Source organism: Rattus norvegicus, chromosome 3 (assembly GCF_021556685.1).
Source record: "Rattus norvegicus strain SHRSP/BbbUtx chromosome 3, alternate assembly SHRSP_T2T, whole genome shotgun sequence".
Lineage (NCBI taxonomy): Eukaryota > Metazoa > Chordata > Mammalia > Rodentia > Muridae > Rattus > Rattus norvegicus.
The window spans coordinates 18413185-18431429 of record NC_141536.1 but is presented as its reverse complement, the minus strand read 5'-3'; the positions used below and the strand labels follow the sequence as shown (position 1 = coordinate 18431429).

At 44.2% G+C, this 18245-nt stretch overlaps 1 protein-coding gene across 6 annotated transcripts in view; it reads right to left on the bottom strand.

The window, feature by feature from the left end:
• Mrrf (mitochondrial ribosome recycling factor) overlaps positions 1–18245 on the bottom strand; it is a 56368-nt gene that overhangs the window by 18499 nt on the left and 19624 nt on the right. For all 6 annotated transcript variants that reach the window (XM_087652767.1, XM_087652769.1, XM_087652764.1 and 3 more), the window contains one exon: positions 15526–15617. In XM_087652767.1, the coding sequence (XP_087508893.1) occupies positions 15526–15617 (92 nt within the window). The remainder of the gene's footprint in view (positions 1–15525; positions 15618–18245) is intronic.

The window sequence follows — 18245 nt, the reverse complement described above, 5'->3', positions numbered from 1 at the left end:
GGCTGACAGGTGAGACACACAAGCCCTTCAATGTCATACTGGGCCAGATGCTATTCAGCCTTCAAGACGATTGTGATTCTGATACACATACACATGGACAACCTCAACTGAAACAAGCCCAACTCAAATGGACACATTGTATGACTCCATCCATGTAAGGTTTCTAGAGCAGGCAGAGGAAGAGGCAGAGGCAGGAAGCAGAATGATTCCTAGGGACTGTGTGCATGTGTATGTAACTCTGACACGTACAGTTTCCTAGGGACTGTGCATGTATACATAACTCTGACATGTACAGTTTCAATTTTACAAGGCCCTTACACTGACAAGTAATTTTTAAAAACTAAAAACTGGTATTTTATTACAATTTTGGTTTTGTCTTTGTTTCTGTTTTGAGACAGGGTTTTTCTATGTAGCCCTGACTATCCGAGACCTCGATCTGTAGACCAGGCTAGCCTCAAACTCAGATGTCTGGCTGCCTTCGCTGCTGAGCACTGGGATTAAATGCATGCACAATCACAGCCCAGCTCACCATTTTGGGCTTTTTTTTTTTTTTCCATTTTTGGTTTTTTTAAAGAGAGGAGCCCTGGCAGATTGTTCCTACAAACAACATGAAACACCATAAAAGAGGCTCAGGAGGCAAAGGAAACCCAACTAGACCTGCATTTTGTATAGACAACAATGTGCATACCATATCTAAGGAGAGGGAAGCCAGGGCCCCACCCTGCAGTGCGGCAGCCTCTTGGCTGGGTGATGAAGACAGCAGCCTTTTCCGCCAGGGTCACAGAGCCTCCCAGCACGGAGGCAGGGGTTTTGGCTGGGCCGGCAGGGTCATACTTTGTTTGTACAAACTCCGCCAGGCAGGTCTTCCAGTAACATCCTGGATGGGGGCCTTCCTGCAGAATTCCTTGAGCATGTTCCCATGAACAATAAGCAGAGGGCATGCCCCTCTGGTAACCAACACAGAGAAACCCACCGGCTGAAATGATACTCCCATTGTTTCTACCAAATGGGACACATGTACCAAGTTACTCAGGGAAATCCCTGTTGAGTTGGGTCATTACAGCAAACCCACTTAGGATGTTTTTGGTCACTTAAAAGATGGCATTAAACACAGAAAGGCCTAGAAGTAGAATCCAAGAGCTGTGCTACTTGCTGGCTTCAGAACTTTGAATACCATACTCAGCCTCTCCAAACTCAGTTTCTTCATACTTAGGAGAGTGTGGCTATTACTAAAAGGCGGATGCAAGGATTAAATGAAATGACGGGTGGCAAGGGCTTGGCACACTGCCAGCACATATGCACTGCAGGAGTGCTACACAGGATGGCTGCACTAATTGTTTTAACCACAGACTCTCCAAGGCTCAGGGACAATAGGATATGAGTGGGGAGGGAGAAAACACTCAAAAAGGGTTTGGTTCCTTAAAGCTTTGGCCAGAGTGGATGGATAACACAAAGGATAGGAAGGACAGAGGGCCAAGCCAGTGGCACAGCCTGTAACCTCCATTACCTGGGAGCTAAGGCAAGAGGACAGCCAAGTTCAAGATCTTCCTGGACTACAGGGTGCGTTCAAGGCCTGTTTTGGCAACTTTGTGGGACCATCTCAAAACAAAAAGTAGAAAGAGGGCCAGGACATAGCTCAGTGGAGGGGCACTGGCTCTAGCATATGGGAGGTCCTGAGTTCAATATCAGCACTACCAAGAAAAGAAAAAAACAGGAGAGGGCAGCAACAGGCAGTGGGGCTGCAGAGACCGTGACTTCTGCTCTGACAGCAGAGAGAGCACAGTAAGAAGGCAGCTGCACTCTAGGGAAAAGCGTATGAAAACACATCCCTGACAATTCCAGAGAGAGCGTGTCACCCCCTCGCTGGGCAGCTGGGAGCCTTCCCTCCCAGGAGCACAGACCAGCAATCAGTCGCAGACACATGCCCTGCTTCGTTGTTTGCTGGTATGAGCTACTCAATGGTTTGGGGCTTCAAGCCCTGAAGGAAATGTTTTTGTTTGTGCAGCCCGGCCAGATTTCCTATGCTTCTACATACCCTACCCCACCCTCCCATTATCCCATCTTGCATCTTGATCTCTCATAAAGACATCAGACCAAAGAGAATCATACGCTTGGGAAGGATTCCTACCACCTATGCTAACAGAGAAAGGAGAGAGGTCAGGAGTCCCAACTCCAACTCTCAGCTGACACACACGCGCGCGCGCGCACACACACGCGCGCGCGCGCGCGCGCACACACACACACACACACACACACACACACACACACACACACAAGCACAGGTTTGTGGACAAGTGAGACCAGACCTCTCTAACCTCTGCTCTGCCAGTCTGAGTAACCATGACACTAGCTTTTCCTCTGCAACTGTGGACTGGTGGAGCACTTGAGGCAGGTCTCCGAAGATATTAGTGAGGTTTGAGGCCCAGATTTTTCATGTCTAAGCTTGTCTCAGTTTCCCTGCCTGTCAAACACATCGAAGTCTACATCGAAGTTAACTGGATTATGTGGGAGAAATATGATGGTACAAAGTGGTGTACTCGTAAACATTATCCACTATTACTTTCTCATCTATTAGATATAAGACTGGGGACGAGGTGGGGACGAGGGAATGTTGCCTTCTGGACATTAAGACACTCAGCTGGAAGTGCGTTTACTGCTGAGTCTGAGAACCTGAATGTGATTCCTGGGATCTCACGGTGGAAGGCGAGAACCAGCCCCTGAAGTTTTCCTATGACCTCCACACATGCTGTGTGTGGCATACAAACCATAAGCAATGGTAAGTAAATGTTTTAAACCACTGTCTTCCACAAAGACTAAATGGTAGATGCTGGTAAGGGAAAGCATATGCAGGCACTAAACGACAAATTCTTTAAGTTGTCAACATAAAGAATAAATGATGGAGCGCCAGGGTATAAATCAGTGGTAGAGCATTTGTCAAGCATGTGCTAGTTTCCACACCCAGCACCAAGGAAAGAACCCAAAAGGCGCTGTCTTTTACTGAAGAACAGCTCAGTGGCTACAAGCTTAGGCTCTGGAGAAAGGTGACCCATCCCTACACCTACTCCCAGTGTGGCACTAGTCACAGAGATCCAAAGAACTTCCTTCCCTGTGACTGGGGTTTTCTATTCTATAAAACAGGGATGATAACAGGGCCCGAGGGCTGTTATGATCGTATAATATAATACACAGTAGACCAGGAAAAGCAGGTTACACATAGTGGATGCTCACACTCATTCATACCACAAACACTGGTACTATTACTACATACTTACTACATGCTAAACCCCATTCCAGGGGCTAGGGATACATAGATGAATACAATTAACACAGCTCTTCTTCTCCTCAGAGTACTCACATTCAAGCAAAGGAGAGACAGACAGTATACAAGTAAATATACAAAATGGCATAAATGTATGAGAACAATAGAGCGAGAGCCTTGCTATCTGTGGTATGGTGACATTTTGCTCAACCATATCTGCCTCGCCATCTGACTCTAACATCCTTTCTGCTTCAGTAACGGTAACACCTGCAGAGCTCTTTCCAAGTGCCAAGCTCTAAGCTGATGCGTGCTGTATTAACTCAGTGAATGTCATAACACTTCAGTGACATTAGTGTATGCCCTGGGTTTTATAAATTACAAAGCAGAGACTCAGATGAAACAGTAGGCCTAAGCTCCTGCTAGACTGACCTGAATTAATGGCAGAGGGTGGTGACACAGAAGCTCAGGAGAGACCCAGCAATTGCTACAGTACAGTTCAAAGTCACCAAGCCCAAGTCAGACCATCGGGCTTTCTTCTGACTTGATTTTTTCTTTCAAAATTACCAAAGTCTATATATGTGTAGGCCGTATAATCAAGCAGCTTTACCAATACGTCCTGGGATGTGCCAACCATGCACACTCCCCTGTAACAAGAGCTATACGGCCAGAGAGAAAAATAAAGGGAACAATTGGTAACACGGTTAAATCACGAACTCCGGAAGCAGATGGGTTCAAGTCTGAAAAACAGCTCTTCCACTTATGAAGAGCCTGGGCAAGTTTTTAAACTTCCTAGCCCCAGCTTCCCCGTTTTACTGTAGTCACTTCAAAAGGTTACTTTTATAGCTGAAAAAAAAAATGAGACAACTATGAAAAGATATGTGCAAAATAATAAAGCAACCTATGGTACCACAGACATTTAATCCCATGTCCATAACTTGACTTAGGGTGGGGAGGGAGCTCATTATAAACTACAGATCACCTGGTTTGAAAATGTACTACTTTACACACCTAGCCTTTCCAGCCATGCAGTCTGCCAACACAGCACTCCTCCTGGTGATCACGTTGCTGGCTGGGAGCCATGACTCACTATCCCTACCAGGATCACTGTGATTACTAGTCCAAGGAGAAAAAAAATATACAAAATTCAAAGTATTGCTTCTACTAAACACTAACACACACACACACACACACACACACACACCCCACAAGAGTAAATGCCATGATTATTCTATTTTATATATAGTATGTAGGGTTCAGAGAGCTGGTTATCCTGCCCAAGAACACAGCACTTTTTATATTGGTTTTCTTAGGGCTGTCCTCTAACTCTGCCATGGCTCTCCCTGGCTACATAGCAATTTTCTTCCTTATCCAACTAAGCTAGGGCTCATCCTACCCATCTCATCCAGCTTGTTGCTATGGGCAAACTTCCTGGAGAAATCATGTGTATTTGTGTGTCGGGGAAAGGCAGCCTGGGAGAAAGGCAGCCGAGACTTCTTGTTATCTTGGAAACTCTGGTCTAATTCTAGGAAGAATTCTCCTTTGATCACCTCAGAACTTTGGTGTGGAGGAGGAAACCAGCAAGGCCTCAGATTTCCCATCCAATGTCCAGATGAACAGAGGGGGCTAATGTTGGTAAAACTCCAATGAGAAGCATCAGGAGGGAACTGGGTGGGGAGGAGAGCTAGCATCTCTGGCTTTACCAGAAACATAACGCCAATCTATACTAGACTTTCCCATTTGGATATACCTTCCAAGGGGCCTTGTTCACTGTAATTCATATTCACAGAATAAACCAAGTGCTTATTAACAATCAAACTATGGTGCTCCTGAGCAACTCAAATTCCAAGATAATTACAACATAATGACTCAACTCCTCCCATCCCTAAAAGCAGAGCAACAAAAAAAAAGCCATGAGTGTGAGGCTGGGAGAGGGGTTAGTATGAAGGGGAAGGAAAGCATGATGGACCAGAGGAGAATCAGGGAGCAAAAGTAAAGGTAACCTTGATTTTACTCCCAAATAACCAGGATTTAAAAAAAAAAAAAAAGCTGTGTCCAAGAATTGCTTAACTGAGAGAATGAATTCAAACACCAAAAGACAAGGAATTAAAACATACTGAGTACCTGTTCAGGGCCCCGGGAAGAAGTCCCACATACAATGTCTGATTGCTCCCCAAACCACTGACAGTCTCATTTTACAGATACGGTGGCTACTGTGGGAGGTGCACACCACCCTGACTGCACTCCCCAGGATGGGCTCTGAGGAGCACAGATGCCCATAGCTCCTGGCTTCCAAACTGTCAGACCCCTTCCATTACATTCAGCTGAGATCACCCCAAGCAGACTCTCTAACTACTCCTGGCCAACACTCAACCATTCATAACACTGACTATGGTAGGGCTCCGTCAGGGATAGCCTCTGCTCAGAATCACCCTAGGAGTTGTGCTGCATAACTTTCATCCTATGCTTTTGTTTAGACCTATGGTCAGATCTTGGCTGTCTTCTCCCCGCTGCCTCGGTCCCCGCCATCTTTCACACCTCTAATCCCATCTTGTGTGTTTCTTGGAGAATACAAACTGATATATTCCCATGGCAGAGCAACTGGGGATAAAGATCAGGGATAGAACACTTGCCTAGCATGTGCAAAGCTCTGTTTAATCCCCATTCCTGGGAAAAGGCGGTGCTGGCTGAGGATCAAACCTGCTTCATGTATGTCAGGCAAGTCCTCCCATTACAATGCCAGAGGCCAGCCTGCCACCAAATAGCACGAGCAGGCACCATTAAAATGATACAACGAGCAAGTGTGTGGTAGAGAGAGGGGAAAGAAGGAGAAGCGGACCAGTTTGTGCACTATGAAGAGAGGCAGAATGGAGACTCAAGGGTGCTGAGGAACACAGCCTAACATGAGTGGCCTGGGCTGCCATCTGAGGCCATGCTGATATCTGTACCTGTGCTGCCTTTGAGGAACATGTCTGGGTCTGTGGCCCTGTTACCAACAAAGGCCATTTGGACATTGGTAGTCTGGGCTGACACCTGGGGCCATGTACATATCCCAAGGGTGAGCTGACCTGAGCTGAGCTGAGCTGGGCTGGGATGGCTTCTCCTTTGCTGCCTCCTGCAGGAGGGAGAGCTGGCCCTGCCCCTCACCTAGGCAGTTTGGAAGAGCTAGCCCTGGCAGCATGGACCTGGAAGAATTGGCCTTGCCCCTTGCTGGGGTTGGCACAGGAGAGCTGGCCCTGATCCTTACCTGGCAACCACCCAGGCCCAGATCCAGGGCTTGGAGTTGGCCCACCTCAAACAACATCTACCCCATCTATGAGCTGATGGGTTTGCATGAAGAGGCCAGACTCCATGACACAGGGCAACAACAGGATATCCAAGAGGGATGGTGTAGCAGACCAGAGGCCTCCCAGGTCAGTAACTCATTACAATGAGCATCTGCAAGTAAAGCTGTTTGGGCAAAAGGCTATATTTTTAAAAGTTCTTCTTTTTGTATTTTTTGTTTTCTTTTGAAGGGTAGGTTGCGAGGGCAGAGGGCAGAGGGCAGAGGGCAGATATAGAGGCACTGGAAGATGAGCAGGATGGGAAAGCATGATGTGAGGTTCACAAAGAATCAATAAAAAGTAAAATAAAAATTATTTTTTGTTTTTACTTATTTGTGTATTGGGGGTGGGTATGCGTGTGGCATAACTCATGAGTGGAGGTCAGTGGACAACTTTCAGGAGTTGGTTCTCTCTTTCTACCACAAGGACCCCAAGGATGAACTCAATGTTGTTAAGCTTGGCTGTTGAGCCACCTCCTTGGCCCTAACAATTAAAATTCACCCAGCATCCACACACCTCTCAGCAGCTCCATCATGAACCCCAGTCCAATTATCTATTATCTATTGAGTACGTTACTGACTCTCTAGAAGGCTTTCTATTTATGGAGGAAAGTCCAAAACAAAACAAACAAACAAACCCTTCTACATTCTTTTTTTTTTTTAGATTTATTTTATTTATTCCATGTATATAAGTACACTGTTGCTGTCTTCATACACACCTGAAGGAGACATCGAATCCCATTATGGATGGTTGTGAGCCACCATGTGGTTGCTGGGAATAGAACTCAGGACCTCTAGAAGAGCAGTCAATGCTCTTAACTGCTGAGCCATCTCTCCAGCCCCCACTTCTACATTCTTATAAAACTAGATGGTTGTTGTGGTTTGCCCTGAAGTTATCTGTATTTTGATGCTAATTCCATTGCCCCAAGGACAGCTACCTAGTCACTACTCAGAAGTCAGATGACCTCACCAGAACCACCTCCCCATTGAATTTGTAAAGTACAGGTGAGGGGCAGGTACAAGATAGAAGGAAGCCTGTCATTGGAGGAGAAGGAAGGATGGGCGGAAGAGAAGTTTGAAGGAGGAGGAGGAGACTAGGAGAGAGAGAGGAAGAGACAGGACAGAGAAGAGAGAGAGGGGAGAAGCCATGGCAGGTGATGTTAAGATTCTGCTCTGTGTATTTACAGGTTGTTATCAATGTTCCTAAGGGATGGATGGTACCAGGCTTTGTATGTTTAAGTGGGCAATTATATCTTACCAATTGGGTCAAAGATTATTGTGTTGTGTGTTCTTTTATGTGAGGGTTTGAATATAGGAAAGTGTGTGGAGGCAAGAGACTCTGGGTCGCCGAGGAGTAGGGATGTGTTTCCACCAAGATATCTAGCAGATATCTTGGGCACTGCTGTGCGGACCTAGCGGGATAAAAGACAACCATTACTCTTTTTTATTTTTATATTTTTACAATAACAGACGGTAGCTGTCTTATCAGAGGAGGAAACACGGATGGGTGGAAGATGGCCTGCCAAGAAGGAGATGGGAAATAAAAACTATTTTATATCTTGAGTGGAATGGTTGTTACAGGGACATGTAAGTTGGTCTAAACTCACCTTCATGTACATTTCATTTTTTTTTTTTTAGATAAACTCACTCACATACACTTGATATTCAGTTATTTACTTATTTTGAGACAGTCTCATTATGTAACCCTGACTGGCCTAAAGCTCACTCTGTAGACCAGGCTATTTTTGAACTCAAAGAGATCTGCTTGCCTCTGCCTCCTGAGTATGTGATTGTGTTACCCCAGCCTAACATCATCTGCACTGGAAACAGTCCTCAGTAAACTTAAGATACATCTCTAAGTAGAGTTAAAGATTCCTGATGTACCGCACTTCAGAGTGCCCAACAAAAACATGGCATATAAATCCACTGTCAGATGGTGGATCCTGATTTGAGCATTGAAAATTATGTTTTTAAGATTAATTTACTTTTATTTTATGATTTATGAGTATTTTTTCCTGCATATATGTCCATCCCTGATGCTCACAGAAGCCATAAAATAACAACAGATCCCTTAGAACCATGTGAGCACTGGGAGCTCAATTTGGGACCTCTGCAAAAGCAGAAAGTGCTCTTACCCACTGAACCATTTCTCTGGGCCCTGGAAATAGCTTATTCTACATGACTTGGATTATCATTGTGGGGTCTGAATGAGAATGGCCCCCACAGTTCATATGCTTGAATGCTTTGTCCCTAGTTGGTGGACTATTCAGAATGGATTAGACGGCTGGAGTAGGTGCGTCTCCAAGGGTGGGATTTTAGGTTTCAAAAGTGCATGCCATGTCCTGTCTCTCTGCCTTTGGATCAGGATGTAGGTCTCAGCTATAGCTCTTTTGATCATGACTACCTAATACCATGCTGTCCTCCTTAGTGATCATACTTCTCAAATTGTAAGCGAGCCCCTAATTAAATGCTTTCTTTTATAAGTTGCCTTGGTCATGGTATCTCTTCACAATAATAAACGAGTAACTAAGACAATTATATTATCAAATTTTAAAATATCAATCTCTACACCCTTTACTATGAAAACAGGCAAATGTGAAACAGAAAGCACTCTTACAAGGCTACAGAAGCAAGACTATAAATCTGAGGTGAAACAGCTCCGCATCTGGATCCTCTCACCTCTGCTTGGACTAGCTAACGAGCCTGAGTGAACTCCCAAAGGTTTACAGTGACATGTATACAACAAAAACCACACACACACAACAACAGGGCAGCCGAACGGGATGAGGCAAACACAGAGCACTGTCCCCTAGCCACCGTTAGCTACTCTGTAAGCTAAAGGAGGCATCAACTACTATAGAGGTGTCCACAAGGATAACAACAGACTTGGGTCTGAGGAACAAAGGTATGCTGTAGATGGCTGTGGAGTCCTACACTGTCCATATCTCTAAGCAACTGAGCACTACACAGTGGTGCTGCAAACACAAGAAACATCAAGTAGCAAGAAAAACGCTCAGGCCCCATGGGCCCCACATTCCATATTCACTTCTTCCCCAACTCTCAACTCACCACTTCATCTGTTCTCAGCGGGACCCAGAGTCAGGCTTTAGAATTTACAAGAGCTAAAACACAGCTAAGAGGCTGGAAAGCCAGCCCAGCAGTTAAGAACACTGTTCACTCTCACAGAGGACTCAGGATGCTAATCAGCACCCACCTGGCCGCTCAGTCACCTAACTCCAGTTCTAAGAGATCTGAGACCCTCTTCTGACCTCCATTGGCATTAGGCACAGGCACACACACAGTGTACATACATACATGCAGGTAAAACACTCATACAACTAAATTAAAATAAACAAATCTAAGAAAAAAAACGTCACCAAAAGACAGTTTAAAACAAGATATCTGACATTTGGGAAATAGTTAATACTACGTATAAAATGCAAACACTGAACAACCTTTAAAAAGAATAAAGAAGCTGGGCAGTGGTGGCACATGCCTTAATCCCAGCACTTAGGAGGGAGAGGTAGGCTGATCTCTGAGTTCAAGGCCAGCCTGGTCTATAGAGCAAGTTCTAGAACAGCCAGGGATACATAGAGAAACCCTGTCTCAAAACACCAACAAGACAAAACAGAATAAGGAATAAACCATTTGTGTGGTGGTGCACATAAGAGCAAACATTCAAGGTCATTTTTAGCTAGCAAGTTTAGGGTTACCCTAGGCTACATAAGATCTTGTCTTGAAAAAAAATAGGGAATTTTCATAGAAAACATGGACATACTGCTTCATTTAGTGAGCATACAGTATAAAAGCTATTTCCGGAAGAACAGGGTGGAGTATTTTTACAAGAAAAGACAACATGACAAATTCCTACAGCCACCAAGCTTGTTGTCACAGGTGCTCAAGAGACAGAACCAGACAGATTTCTCTGAGTTCAAGGCCAGTCTGGTCTACATATGATAGGGAGCTCCAGACCAGTGAACACTATTTAAAATAAACAAAACAACTCTGGCCACACAGCTGATCTTTGGCAGCAAAAAGAGGAAAAGGACTACTCAGCTCCCTGGCCTGACCTCCTACCGTCTTATCTTCCACCTCTTCATTGATCAGAGCCATGAACTCAGCAAACTCATTTTTACAGATCTAAGACTCTAGAAAGTGGGATGACATGAGGTAGGAGCTCAGTTACAGGAGAACTGTAGTTGGACAAACAGAGTTAGGGCAAAAAAGCAAACTTGCAGATAACCCTGAGGCACAAGAGTCACAAATGGCCAGAGAAGGCAAATCTTCCTACGTAAGCTTGAAATCTTATAAACAGAAATGGATCTTAGTGACTTATTCGTCTTATTCTTTTGTATTTCCCAAACTTGCTTTGGGTGTGCATGTGCCTTGCACCAACTGTGAGACCCAGAGCAGTGCTTCAGTTCTCTGACTCTATGTCCTTATCCCTATAAGGGGAATGAGGCCCTTACCTGTCTGTGAGAAGGAATGAAAGGAACAGCAGCATTTGATAGCGAAAAGTAAGTTCTGCCAAGTATTAACCGCTTCAAGCATATTATCACATTGTCTCCCAAGAACGACATAAATAATCCCATGAATTTAATTTTACAGATGCACTTCCAAGATTAAGAGCAATGAAAAGACTTGCTACTGATGGCTATTTGAGGCCAGCCTGGTCTAAAGAGTGAGTTCCAGAACAGCCAGAGCTAAACCCAGAAAAACCCTGTCTCAAAAGAACCAAAACAAACAAACCAAAGACAAACAAAAAGCAAAAAACAAAACAAAACAAAACAAAAAAACCCAATAGATTTTTAAACAGTACGAGGGGAATAGATTGTAGCCAGCACCCTCACCCTCTGGTTCTTAACCTCTCGTCTGCAGTCCTGGACAGGCCACTTCACTTCACTGAGCCTTGACTTCCTCCTGTCCCCGATGATGAGTCTGTCCTCAGGTCTGCCAGGTCCCTCCACAGCCCCCAGATTCTGCAAAGCTATGAATCTGTGTTGCTCGTTTTCACTGTTCACTTGGGTTCACTTCAGAGCAGCCCAAACGTGTGTCACATTTATGTTTGAAAGATCAGACTGACATAACATGCATCTTTGCAACCCTGCTGGAGTTAACGGTTGCCCTTGGTGTGTCCAATATAAGTCTGAAGGATCTGTATGTTTAACTTGTAAATTTCAAAGACACAGGGATTCGTTACATTAATTCTTACAATATTTTATCTTGGCTAATGGATGTAATCCAAGAGAAAGTAGACAGACCAAAACCCTCTGCTCCTGCAAACCTCATTTTTTATATAGTTTCTTCTCTTTGACAAGGTGGCAGGGTCATGAGGCCCCTTACTGAATTATGTGTTTGGTAGTTTTCCAGGTTAAAAATGAATGGTCTGTTCTTTATTATGGAAGCTATGTCATCTGAGGGGATAAAAGTTGATTTTAAAGTAAAAGGACCAAAGTTTCCATTAGGTTTTGGCAGTGACTCCCACATGGCCCTAGTGACTTGCTGTGTTTAAATTACTATTTGTAAAGTAGGTAAAAGAGTACACAAAGACAGGCAGAGATTTCCTAAGGTTAAGAGAGACAATAAGCCGTGAGATCTGTTGGGAGGAAAGAAACTCCATTCACTGTTACTTCAGTGAACGGTGAACATTAAGAATGAAGAACAGTCAACACTGGACACCACTCTGCCAGGGGCTTTCAGGAGCCTGACACACAAGGCAGGCAGGAGAGTACATTGCTTAAATGTAAACTCTGCCGCCAACACATTCCAAATAAATGTAAGCCCTAAACTTAATTTTTAAATTATTTTTATTTGCGCGCGCGCGCGCGCGCGCACGTGTGTGTGTGTGTGTGTGTGTGTGTGTGTGTGTGTGTGTGTGTGTGTATGCGCGTGCACGTGCACGGGTCATATGCCAAATGTGTGTGGGTACTCCATGAGACCGGAGGAGGTCAGACCCTTGAGTTAAAGGCAGCTGTGAGCTGCCTGATAAGGTACTAGGAACTGAACTCGGGTCCTCTGGAAGGGCAGTAGCAGCCCTAACTGCTGAGCCGTCTCTGCAGCCCTTCTACTTGTGAATCTTGCTTCTGATACCCATGAGTACTTTCAGCACTTTCCAGAATCACTTATCTAAACAGAGGAATAGAAAACCTGTGATTCTCAAATTCTACCTATCTATCACTTACTGGTCAACTGATCTTGGGCAATTTCTTCATATCTCAGAGCTTCAGGACTTTTTTCCAATAAACTGTGGGCCACAGTAGCTTTCTCAAGCAAGCTGGAGGTAATACAAACATGAGGCCTGACAAATGACCTATGAACGAATATAAGGTAAACATAGGCCTATATGTCCCAGCAGAGTCTGGTATAGACACACGCTCAGAAGACACCTCCCAAGTACACATATATTTGGACTTGAACTCATGTCTTTATGGCTGTTAAGTACTAGGTTATACTGTCTAATTCGCACAAGTTCAGAGCAGAGTGTTAATTCAAGGAAGTTCTTCGTTTCCTCAGTGTTCTGACTGGTTCTCGTGGCTGAGTATAAATTCTGCTTTCTGTACTCACAGCACTCTGAAGGCTGAGGCAGGCTGATCTCAAATACCTGGCCATATAAGAGGACTTCATCATAAAAAGGAAAAACAAAAGAAAGAAAAAAAGAAAAGAAAAAAATCATGATGCTATCATACTTTGTAACCAAGGAAACCTGAACTGAGCTCCCAGCTTTAGAAACGAAGGCCTCGAAGGCACTAGTTTACCTCTTTGAGCAGATCATATGACAAATGAAGTAGTTTCCATAAAGTAATACAGCATGACAGGTGACACAATGGAACCCTGGTCATTTCATCTCCCTTCTAGTTATCTGGAAGATGTCATTCATTTGCTTTACATCATTCAGATGTCCCTTCCTTTATGAATCTTGCTTTTATAAAGCCCCCAAATTTCTCTAACTTTTTAAAAAGATTTTTTTTAATTTATGTGTAGGTATTCATACCCACATGAGTTCCCGTGCACATAGATGTGCAAGCGCTCAAGAGGCCTGTGGTGGTTTGAAAGGGAATGAACCCCATTGGGTGCATGTATTTGAATACTTGGTCTCCAGTTGGTGGAACTGTGAAAGGATTTGGAGGTGTGGAGCTGGCTTTGAAGTTTCAGAAGGACTCTTGCCATCCCCCAGTGTACACTCTGCTTTCTGTCTGAGAGCTTTCAGCTGCTGGTCCAGCATCATGCCTGCCTGTCTACCACCATGCTCCCTGCTATGATGGTGATAGATTCCAATACCTCTGGAACTATCAGCCCCAAATAAATTCTTCCATGTATAGGCTGCCTTGGTTATGGTGTTTTATCACAGCAACAGTAACTAAGACAATGCCAGAAGACATATCAAATCTCTTAGATCTGGAGAAACAGTATCTAAACGTAGGTGCTGGGAACTGAAGCCAGGTCCTCTGCAAGAGCAGTTAAGTACTCTCGCCCGCTGAGCCGTCTTTCCTTATCTCTGCCCGGCTGGTTCTTCAGAGACATTAGCATCACTGGACAGTGCACTGGCAGTTTACTGTATCTGCTCCACTAGCTCAGGTGAGCTTCAGAGGGTAAGGAGCTCTGTCGTTTTATTTACCGCTGTCCTGTGGTCAGTGCGTAGTACTTGTTGAATGGATAACACACTGATCCAGTGTGAGGAACTGTACAGTAGTAGTGGGCTTCCTTCCTCTGCTGTGTAACCATGGCTCATGTCTCACCTGGACTGCTGTAACTTTGACTGCTGACTTCTCTTTTCATGTCTACTGCCTCATAAATTCCACGTTAATTAGCAATGAGAGAGACACCCACAAAGCTCTATAAGACCATCAATCCTTTGCCTCAACCCATGCAACGGCTTTTCCTCACCATCAGAAGAAATCCCAGTTCCTCCCACTGCCTTGAACCTCCACCATCAGTCCTAGTCCAAACCTACTCTCGCTACCCTTTAGGCACTCCTGATTTCCTTTCACTCACTCAGTCATCATCCTGTCCATTCTTTCAAGAGTTACGTTGTATAGATCCGGCTGGCCTTGAACTTGTGACCCTCCTGACCCCACTTCCCAAGTATTATCTTTTCTTTTTAAAAGTAATTTTAATTGATTACCTGGGGGTGGGGAGTGGTTGCTGCCACAGCACACACATGGAGGCCAAAGGACAACTCCATGGCCAATTGTCTCTTCACCTTTATGTGGCTCAGGATTGAAGTCGATAGTCAGGCTTTTATGGCAAGGGTCCTTTTTAACCCACTGAACATCTCATCAGCCCTGCCTTCTCTTTTCAATTTTAGGAACAAAGATCTATTTTTAATCATTTAAAACTCCATTAAAAAACAAAACAAAAAACCATGACTCTGGATTTATGCCTTTAATTCTTCAATTACCAAAGACTAATGTAAAAATAATTCAACAAGGAACATGGGGTTAGAGTTGACAGTGTCAAGTTGCTTTCTGATCTGAGGCTTGCCACTCACCCTTCCTGGAATGTTTCCTCTAGGCTGATGAGTCTGCCTCCTCATCAGGCTCTCTCTCAGCAGAAACATTAGCTCCTTACAGAATCCCCCACACTAAACCTGCCCTTTCCTCCGTCTCTCCCACCATGCGCTCTCACTTGGATACCAGTGGCTTTTATTTCCTCCTAGAATTTACTTAATGTGATCTGTAATGGCTCTGTGTGCTAACTTGTCCTAACTTTTCTGCCAGAAAGTGTGAGGACAAGGTGTTCTGAAAGCTCACTGCTGTAGACCAAGCGTCCAGCACACATAGGTGTTGGGAACGAGTCTGTGCCAGCAAACTGATCTTATAGCACAGCCAGGGTGGAAGACGCAGGTAAGTGAGCCATGCCACTGGCCCAAGAGTGCTGCAGGATACTGGTTTTCATCCAAGGGCAACTACCCCCATCACTGGAATACATGGATTTCAGCCAAACTTACTTAGGAATGGGTACCCGAATTAGTGTTCCTTCCACTTCTGGGTTCAGATTCATTCCACTTTCTCTTATAGCCTTGATAGCTGCAGCTGTACACTGAAAACCAGATCAAAAGGTAAACAGAATTAGTAAATAATTATTACCAGATGCAAGCCCTCTGTCGATAACTGGCAACCCATCTTGGCAGAACATGGAAACATTTAGTTCTGTTACCAGTAAGATCAGGAAGTTACACTGGTGTAGAGTGCTTTGATCAAGCTGAATAGCAAACTATGTCCACTCCTGGTACCAGTGTATTGCGGAAGGAAAAAAGAAAGAGTAGAAAAAATAAAAAGAAAACAGCTCTGCTTCTTTGAAAAGATTTCAATGGTTTGAGGCAACACAGATCAAAACCACAATAAATCCTCAAGGGAGGAGGACTGGTCTGTGCAAAGATCGGTGCAAAGACAGATGAAAGATTTCATACGTTAAAAATTCCAGTTGACATTTTACACTCAAAATATACCAGTGCCGATGTGGAATGAGTAAATAAATTTAACTCGTTCAGACCTACACTCAATCCCAAGCTCACACTTCGGCATGAGAGTAAACCTCCTCTGGTGTGCACAGCAAAGGGCAGAATGGACAAGAGTCACAGCGTGGGTCTTGGGAGTCAGAAAAGCTTCAGCTTATGTCTAGCTCTGGGACCAGGTTCCCTGAACAATAAATTTGACCATTCACAATCTGAGATGACCTGGTACCCAAACATCATTAAGACGGTGAACTAATGTGCCTTACTCAGTGCTGTTAATGCCCAGTAAGAGCAGTTAGGATATGAATAACCCATGTCCATGTACTGAGCACGTGTAAAGTCCTCAAATCAATGTCAGAGTTAATGTACGAGTTACACTGAAACACTGTCGTCGTCCTAACATCCTCCAGGATCTCCTCTGACAGGCTCACTCACTAGTACAGAGTCCCTAATGTCCAGCCTAGTATCGATCCTAAAAGCAAAAGAAAGTGAATGGAAGAGATTCCCACTAGATGACAATGAACTCCTAAGAACGAGGCTTCTGACATGCTCGAAAGAGTTTTAGGTTTCCCAGGCTGATCCGCCTCACTTGATCTCGAAGGCCAGCTCCTGACTTGAGCTCTTCCCCAGCTTTTACATCTGAAAGCATGGAGGGTGGCACATAGCTAATTTATTTCTCCAAGCATCTCACTGTTAATGTAAAAACTTCCCATCCCATCTTTAAATAACCTTAATCCTATACCCGTATGGGGTCAAAATGGCAAACTAGAACATCCACATGAAGATGTGAAGAATCTAAAGCTTTAAAATGGCACCTCTGGCCACAGGCTCTCAGGTTGCAAAGGGACCTGTGACATAACCAAGCTCCAGCTGTTGACTGTGAACAAGGCAAGGGGCCTACAGGGTAAAGCCAAATCCTTTAGAACAGAGAGTATTCCCTGACAACCCAAGAAATGCACAATAAGGACACGACCTGTCAAACCCCAGTTGCTCTCAGGGGTAAGGAGAAGCTGAACTACATTTAGTCCAACGTTGTTGTGCTGTCTTTACTCTTCAAAGATCCCCAAGCTCAGTGTACTCAGTAATTATTACATAAGGAAAGGACTGTGAGTACTACCTATCTATGTGGAGCCGGAGAGAAGGCTCAGCAGTCAGTAACACTTGCTGCTTTTGCAAAGGATCTGAGTTTGTTTCTCACCACCCATGAGGCAGCCACTAACCATATGTAACCCCAGTTCCAGGGGACTCATCACCATCTTCTGGCCCTGTGGGCACTGCATGCACATAGTACGCACATAAACAGTAAAACACTCCCAGACATGAAGTCAAATTAAAAAGGTTAACTAGGTAAAGACATAAAGTTAGTATCCTCTGCAGAGAAGAACAGTCATCCTTAACAAAATCATTCATTGGTGGAGTTAAGAGTGAAGAGAGGACCCCCATTTCATGGAGGAAGCTTTATCTCCCATCCCCCAGTCTTCTCACCATAAAACCAAGAAAACACTGCTTATAATCCCCCTACCACCACCGAGCTCCTTTCAGATGAATATATTCCATGCAACCTTCCCCTTAGACACGAGAGTACTGACTCACCAAGCCAGGCAGGAAATGTGCCCCAAAAATTTCACCTTCACAGTAGAAGGTCCAGTGCCAGGTGAAGTACAAGGCAAGTGGGTACCAACAACTTGAACAAATACTAGTAATCTTCCTTAAATAAATCTATTAGAAAATGCATCTCCTGACTTTACTTCAAAACCTTACTTTTTACATTTTAGTTTTTATATGTCTTCATATTCAGGGAAAAATGTTAAGTGAGGGGTTTTTTTTGTTTTTTTTTTTTTGTTGTTTTTTTGTTTTGTTTTTTTAAAGAAACCCTCAGAAAGTAATTCTTCTAATTTATCCTTGCTATGTGTATTTTTGTTTCACATGGTAGGACACAGACCTCAGGAAATTATAATCATCTCCCTAACAGTATTAAACAATTCATGGGTCAAAGAAACAAACAAAATGCATACATGCATATACAATTCCCTTGCCTCATCCTAGCCTTTATTCACTCACTAGAGGGGGACAATCACTCACTGGTATCACAAGGCAGACTAGTTGCTTTGCTCTTAATACTAACCAACTGGTTACAACTGCTAGAATACTGTATATAGTGAGAAAGATCACTGACCCCATCTGGGGACAGGCAGAGAAGAGTTACATTATCA